General features: G+C 35.4%; 1 protein-coding gene across 8 annotated transcripts in view; it reads right to left on the bottom strand.

Moving 5' to 3' along the window:
- Positions 1-2,613: 2,613 nt before the first annotated feature.
- CSNK1A1 (casein kinase 1 alpha 1) overlaps positions 2,614-8,096 on the bottom strand; it is a 47,403-nt gene continuing 41,920 nt past the window's right edge. For 4 of the 8 annotated variants that reach the window (XM_043465008.1, XM_043465010.1, XM_043465011.1 and 1 more), the window contains one exon: positions 2,614-5,305. In XM_043465008.1, the coding sequence (XP_043320943.1) occupies positions 5,298-5,305 (8 nt within the window). In that variant the 3' untranslated portion in view covers positions 2,614-5,297. Of the gene's footprint in view, positions 5,306-5,629; positions 7,880-8,096 lie in introns of those variants that run through there. The other 4 variants (XR_006268975.1, XR_006268976.1, XR_006268977.1 and 1 more) reach the window with 1 other exon arrangement.

The raw sequence follows: 8,096 nt of genomic DNA, 5'->3' as shown, positions 1-8,096 counted from the left end.
GACCATAAATTATAAGGGGTATAGTTAGCTCTCACTTATGAAGCCAAGAGTAAAGTAAATACCCCCTCCAAACCTTTACTTTCATTATCTTTGGAAGTAAAATGGAGACAGGACTTACCTTAGGGGAAGCTGTGACAATCAGGCATACCCAGGTGAAGCGCTTAGAAAAGTGATTGGCATATAGCACCAAATAACATTACCAATCTCACGGTTTAAAATGGTGACGAAGTGCTATATTAGATTTTAAGGAACACCAGGGTTCAACAGGATGAAAAACTAAAGATTATGAGGTTTAGGTCCTTGCTCTGCAAAACTTACTCAGCTGTCTTGCCTAAGGTAGTCCCACTGTCCTCAGTTACCCAATGGGACCAACAATAACTTTTCCACACACTGTTAAGAAAACTGACATGCTGCACATAATTTTGAAAATCATAAAGTTTTATATAAGTTCAATTCTGCACCTTTGTTTACTCATCAAACTTGTACTTGCTTTTAGCTAAATGACTTCTCTAATGCATCATTCATCTTTTTTATTAGCTTTGTACGCCCCCTTCTCATTTTTTATATCAATATGGAAATCATGTGTTCTTTTTCAGGAAGTTAACGTGCTATCATTATTTTGACAAAGTAAGTGATAGATCTGGCCAGTAAGAACCCTTCAAGTGACTCTTGTGTCCTTCCAACCCATACCCAACACTTTTTGAGATTTCTTCTCTGGCACAATAGAAAGTTCCAGGTTCATTTTGTACTTTCTCTGCTCTAGCCCTGAAGTCAGACATTTCTCCAAGCAGCCATGCTTTCTTTTAGTATTTAGAAATCAAGATTGAGGTCTTACATGTGCTCACTGTGACCGCAGTATCATGTCTTCTAGGCCCTCAGTGAACATAGCTGGGAAGTAAAGGAAACATTACATAGATACACACAAATACTAAACACACAAAAGATAAAGGGTGAGGAACTGTTCCCAATTAAAGAGTGTTACACACACAAACCAAAGCAGATAAATGATCCTTTTGTTGGATCCATGACAGGACTTGGGGAAAAAAAGTTATGCAACATTAGAGTAACTGATGAAACTGAATAGACTGGCCTAGAAAGTTGGGTCAATATTAAACATGTCTAATTTCTTAGGAATGCTACACTTAGGTGTAAAGGATCATGACTCTGTAACCTATTTTCAAATAGTTAAGTATATGTTAAAAGAGCAAATGTACAAACAGAAGTGTAAATGGGACAAAATGTTAACAATTGTTGAAGCTGTGTCAAGAGCATAAGGGGATCACTGTACTACTGTTATAATTCTGCTTTGAATAGTATCAAGATAAATTACAAAATTAAAATGCTTAAAAGTACCTCTTCAACTAAAGGACCATTAACACAGGGTAAAGCCTTGATTCAGCTCATTAAGATGACCTAGCATTAAATAAGCTCTGGCTTGTTAAGTCTGAACAGTGACTGTATTATTTAGTAGATAAATATTTTCTTTCATCAATGAAAAGTAAAGTTTTTATCTTAATTTCTGAGTACAAAATTAAAGCAACCTGTGCTAATATTTTTAATGGCATCTAAGAAATGTAGATTTAAAAAACCTAAATTTTGCTAAAGGCAAATTTGAAGCAATTCATAAGCTGCTAAATTTCATCTTAAAACAGAATGACTTCTTTCCACTTCCTCCAAGAGATCAGTCACCATGTTGAAGAACTGGGATCTGAAACTGAACCACCTACTTTTGTTCTCATTGTAGAACTCCAAACACCGTGAGTCCACAGCCTCAATCAAGCAAGACACAATGAATTTGACCAACTTAAAACATGTCTTAAGACAGCTGATTTCTCTAACAGCTCTGATATTGCTCAACATTTCCACTGTGCATCTGCACATCCTCAAAAGTGGCCTAACAGGTCAGAATACAAAGCACTAAACAATATACCTTTTGATGACTGACTACAAAATGCATAGCAGATTCAGGTCATGTTACACCTAACTCATTACTGTCTTAAGCAGTTTCAAAAGATGAGAGGTTCACTAAGTCAATAAATATACTCCAGAGAAGAGTGGAAATTATCTCTTTTTCTTTGAGAGAATCCCTAAAATGCTGTGAGCAACTATATGTTGTGAGCAACCATAATGTGATTATAGTCTCACTTCAAAGGGAACAGCACATCTCAGATACATAAAATCACTGGTCACAGTTATCGCTGTCTAAAAAGTGACAAAGAGAAAATCTGAAAGACTGCTAAGTTTCAGTTTGGCTCAGAAAAAGTCAACTATCTCCCACACTACCAATGAGTTTTTAAGAGCTAAGCTGAAAACGTCTAGGACGCCCCTTTCCAAGGTTCATTCTAGTCAAGTTGCAAGAATGTAATCTTGGTATCTCAGCAAATGTTAGAGAAAACTAGCTCAATGGCTTGGCTTCTAAAATCCTTTTGGTTGGTATTTTTATTACAATGGAATTAAGTTTATAAAGTATAGTTTGCTCAAAACATTGCAAGGACTAGTAGAAATAGGAAATCTCTTGTTGATGGAAAATAACAGTAAAAGCAACCCTCCAAAATTCCACTTGTAGGCCATAGGAGCATGAGCACAATCATATGGGAGGAGATAACCAGTCTCTCCCTTCATATATATTTTTTTATTTTCTTGTTATACCTTCCCAAAACAGACATTCAACAGTAGTTAGAATGGCCATCTCCCAACATTTAAAAAAACTGCACCCCCCAATGGGTGAACAAAGTAAAGAGTAGTAACCTAGAGTTCAGCTGAGTAAGCCACTGTGGAGCCTTAAGTGGTGAGGTCTTCCAATTTCAGAGTGATGTGTCTTCAACTTGTATCATCATTTTAGTGGAAAAACATAATTTAATTTTGGTGAAATGAGATTCATCTCCCGACAGGATTAGTAACAGCATTCACTGAATTTCACATTCTTCTTTCGTGAACTGTGAAGAAAATGAATGGTAGCTAGAAGATCAATGGGATTCCAACTCCAGCTGCAGATGGAACGACAATATACCAGGACAAAAACACCTATATTTTGATTTACAAAGCTAACAGCAGTTTTAAATCTGCAACTTAATTACAGACCAACTACACCACAACCTTTTCAAATGGCAAAAATACAAAAAAGTTAAGTGTTACAAAAATATTTCAGAAAAAGTGCATAGTCTAAGTGCATAGTAAATAAAAGCACTGAAAAATATCTTGCTAGAGGGAGTTCAGCTTGGAAGTTATTACCAAAGCTAAACATTTTTATTTTACACAAACTATACTCAAAAATAGCTTTATGAGACTGATTTCTGGCTAAAAGTATCAAAGGGTTTATTAGTCAAGAAACAAATACCTTAACCAACATGGGTGGATAAAAAGAAAACAAAGAAGCTGCCTACCCCAAAGTTCATATTCATTAAGATTTCTGCAGTATGATGGTACTAATATATCCTTTAATGGCAGAATGTGGTAATCACTGAATTAATTATTGCTAATGTAGTTTTCAAATTTGAAAAAAAAAAAAAGGAAACAAACCTGACACAATCGGACCAAACACGTGTCAATTTACAATTTCAAGGTTATCTTTTACAAAATACCTACATTTACACAATAGGCGCCTGGCAGCATTTTCAGACAAAAGTTTTAAAATTTATTCTGACATGCTATAAATGAATAAATTACACTAACTTCCCTTGTGGCTCAGCTGGTAAAGAAGCCGCCTGCAATTTGGGAAACCTGGGTTCAATCTCTGGGTTGAGAAGATCCCCTGGAGAAGGGAAAGGCTACCCACTCCAGTATTCAGGCCTGGAGAATTCCATGGATTGTGTTCATGGGGTTGCAAAGAGCTGAACACAACTGAGCGACTTTCACTCTACACTAAAGAATGAGTCATAGAAAGCTTTTCTTCCTCTTGGGTCAGAAAAAGAGCCACAGTAAGACTGAGAGATAAACTGCAGATAATTTATAGAAATGGGTGGGGGCTGGGGAGGATCAGCAATTACAAGAATCTCTCATGGTATGATGCTCTCCAAGATTAGGAGTCAATCTGCCCAATCAACCAGGAATTTAGAGAATAGCTTCATTTTATAGATAAACCCTTTAACGCTTTCATTCTTATTCAAAATCAGTCCAGCTGTTAGTATGAAGCTGCAGAAGTTACAATACCAAGTCCTGGCAGCTGCTGCAGCACTAGGTATTGTGTCTGCAAGTCATTAAAAAAAAAAAAAAGAAAAATGAAAGAATGCCTTTCCACTTCAGGGCAAAAAAATTTTTTAAATAAAAAACTTGAGAAAGTATGACAGTAAATCTAAAATGATTTGCAAAGGAATATTACGTAACAAATAGTTGGAAGTAGTCTATTAAAAAATTGGGGAGATTTTGATTTCATAGTGAGTCAGCAAGGCATTTTTTTGTTTTTTAAAAAATCTCATTTCCTTACAGAAACAGTTTATAGTTTTTAATGAATTTGTAAACAAAAAAGCTCCCATTTCAAAATAAAAACAAAATCCCAGATCATATAGATGTTTACAGTGATTACATTTATCTAAGCAACATACATACATGTTCAGTTGTAAGATGTTAACTAAATTTCTGTGACAAATATGCGTTTTTTTTTTTTTTAATACCAAGAACATTATAGAGTTAATGCAGAGTCCTAAGGATAATCTAGTAGTCACTAAGTTTTTCTTAAAGTCTTCACTTAGATGCTGTTATTTCTAGCACAGGTAAGCAGGCAGAGTCTTTCATATGCTCAAACACTGGAATCTTTGGTTGCTACCGTTATCAGCTGGCTTGCAAACAAGAAGCCAACCATTTTAAGAATGTTTTAAGTGAACAACTTGCAAACCCCAGGGATGGATAAACCCTAAGAATGCACAATTGTGAGCATTTACAACCATCACAACTGTGGCTGAAGACTGTTCATGCCGTTCTTCTGAAATGAGATCTCAAAGCAGTATAGTTCAAAATAAAAGATTTTAACAAAAAATTGGCATATGCACAATTTCTCCACCAATTTGTGTGTGTCAACCATTTAGTGAACTTTTCCACTTGAAAAAATGCAATAGAAAACTGACACCATGTTTCACTATCTCAGTTAATATTCACAATTACAGCGGCTACAACTCAGGACACAGCATCCATCACCAATGCTGCCCAGAGCCAGTTTATACTGAAATTAAGTTCTTTACACCAAGTAAATGGTTGTCCACAACCACTGGCTAGTGTACATATGAACTAAAATTTCTAGATTTGGGGAGAAACAAATGCTGCTCCGATCATCTGCTCTGCTTCTTCTGTTCCTTGATTCATGCTTAGAAACCTATCAAAAAAAAAAAAAATCAAAACAGAAAAACAGGTTAAAATCCAAGTTAGGTAAATTTTCTTAACCATACCCAAATTAGGGAAATAACTACTTTAGAATGATAACTCATGCTATTCTCATCTATTTGAAAACCACCAGGTCAGGCCAACTGTTTAAAATTAAGAAAACAGGAAACTTCTGTTCTGGATGCCTCTAGGCAGGAGTGGTATACAAAGCCTTCCAGTCCAGCATACAATTCTCAGGATGGAGAATTAGTGTTAATTCCAATAAGCCTATTCACTTTACTTCTGTATTTCTAGTACCTAGAATACGTTATATGTGTTTGTCAAGTAAAAAAAAAAAAAAAGATTGCTTTATCAACTAGAAAATATAGTTTTAATCACACTATGAGCAAGAACTTTTCCATACATTATTTCTGATATGAATGAAGGACAAAAGGCTTTACTAACAAATGTATTAAAAGCACAATTATCTGACTTATTTCACTGAACACAAATCTGGCAATAAGTATATGATTTTTATACAGGAACCATAGACCTTTAAAAATTCTTTATCAGTTACATTAAAAACACTAGTTTTTACCACTGATTTTATGTGTAAATGAATGAGGCCTTCTGGCTTTTCTTCAAGCCTCCTCACTCTGTAAATACACCCCTCCTCTTTCACAAATTAGACCTTAGGGCTACTACATAAAGGCAGGTTTGAATAGGAGGAGGCTTCAGGTATATAATTGCCATGTTCTACCTACAGCTGAAGACAATGAGAGGAACTATGTCTATCTCTAATGCCTATAAGCTTTATGTGTAGCTAAAAGGAACATACTGTCTCTCAACATCAGGAATATCCCATCAGCATCTTCTCTCACCTAGAGGCATCAATGCCCTCTTGGTCCAATCTCTCCTCTTAAAGCCAATACATATATATATACATATATATATATGTGTATATATATATAATTCTAGCTTACTCCATTGACTCACTCACTTCCTCAGCACAAGTTATGTTTTGCCAAAAATAAGCTGCTTTTTGGTACTTCAACATTTTTAGGACCATCTCTGACAGGTTTTGTGCGATAAATGAAACAGTTCTGTAATTTACTTTTCCTGCATGTATGTCTTTGCTTTTTCATTTAAGGGCAGAAAGTCATCTTTATTCACATAAAAACTAGATTGTGACAAGCTCCGAAGGGAAAGATGTGAGTACTTCTCCGTCTCTGCATAATGCCTAACAACAAAGTAGGTGTGAAATAGAGGCCTTTGCTACCCATCCTAGTACTAAGTTCACAAAGCAAATGCTAAAAATGAAAGAAAAAACTTTCTGAAAATGTAGTTTATCACAACAAATACCACCTTGCTGATGCATCTTAATCAGGATTAGCAGTATCACCACAAAAAGGCTGTCAGATCAAACTTGAATTTAAAAAATTCTGACCGTCAGTTTTAACTTAGTTTCAATGTTAAAATACAGAATATTTTGAAGCAGATTGTAACTATGGGTTAGCTAAATAGCAATGATCCTTATCCTGATGAGTGTCTGGTTTCAAGTCTTGCAATTATTGAAAAATACAATAAAAATGTTTTCACAACCACTACGATTGCTGGGTCTTCATTTATCACAGCTTCTTACACGATTACATTACAGTGCATAATTTAATTACGTATCCACCTAACTTCTCAAAAGCTCACTGTATGACACTTCACATAGGAAAGACCTACATTAGTACCTATTTTAACTAACCAGAAAAAATTAAAAGATTTTTTGCTTTTACAAAAACAAAGGCAAAATCAAAAACAGTGTTCAGCGTTTCACAGCAGACCTAGAGGCAGTATGCAACTGGAGTAGTAAGAATGGCACCACCAAGTTCTTTCCCTGGGAACTGCTCTCAGCCCTGAAGTTGCCACAGCTCTGAACTGTGTCTGCTAGCATCTAAGCATTACCTCAGTGTATCAGCAACATGTATCCTAAGGTAACTTGTATTTTCGCTTTATGCCACATAGCTTTGGAAAAGTTTCAAGAACACCCTACTTTCAGGTAGAGGGCAAACCTGTACTATGCTGAATATCCAAACAGCTTTAAAATAAAAACCACTAACAAACTAAAAAGAAAACGTAAGTTACATCATCAGTCAACATATTAGAAAACTCTTTTGTCTTTAATAAGGATAAGAATTATATCTGTTCATCTTTTTAATCTTATATTTGAAGAACTGCTGGGTTAATTAATGATTACAATTGTTTAGGGACTGGTTAAAGGCTGGCCTAATAATATTCCTGGTAGAAGAGAGGAGTCAAATCCAGATTAAACTCTTCAGACAGGACAATGGTAGGATGTTCCACCCAGAGATCAATGTTTCTCCGGTGAATTGTCCTAAAATGTCACAGATGTTTGTTTAGGAAAAATCTCAATAGGAGCATTCAGCAGGTATTCAATATTCAGTCTTCAAGTATTCTTTTCCCCAGTGTGCATTAGTCCTTGGTTTGTCTTGTAGTTCAGGTGGTGTCTCCTGGCTTCCCAAAGTCCAAAACCCATCTTCATTACAACAGTTAAAATAAGGAATGAATCCATTTGTTCCTAAAACAAAAGAGGAGGAGGGAAAAGTTAAAACAAGGCTGGAGGACTAATGTGACAAATTCAGGAGTTAATAGCTACATTTAAGATTTAACAAATCTGCAAAAGAAGAAAAAATGCTCATTTGTATACAATTAACCAGGAGATTCTATCCCTCAGTCCGATATCTTAAAAAGTATATATTTGATCCTATTTGTAAATTAACTTCATATGAACTTGA

This window comes from Cervus canadensis, chromosome 4 (assembly GCF_019320065.1).
Source record: "Cervus canadensis isolate Bull #8, Minnesota chromosome 4, ASM1932006v1, whole genome shotgun sequence".
NCBI classification, from domain to species: Eukaryota; Metazoa; Chordata; class Mammalia; order Artiodactyla; family Cervidae; genus Cervus; species Cervus canadensis.
The sequence above is the reverse complement of the archived record's forward strand: the minus strand, read 5'-3'. Positions and strand labels throughout refer to the sequence as shown.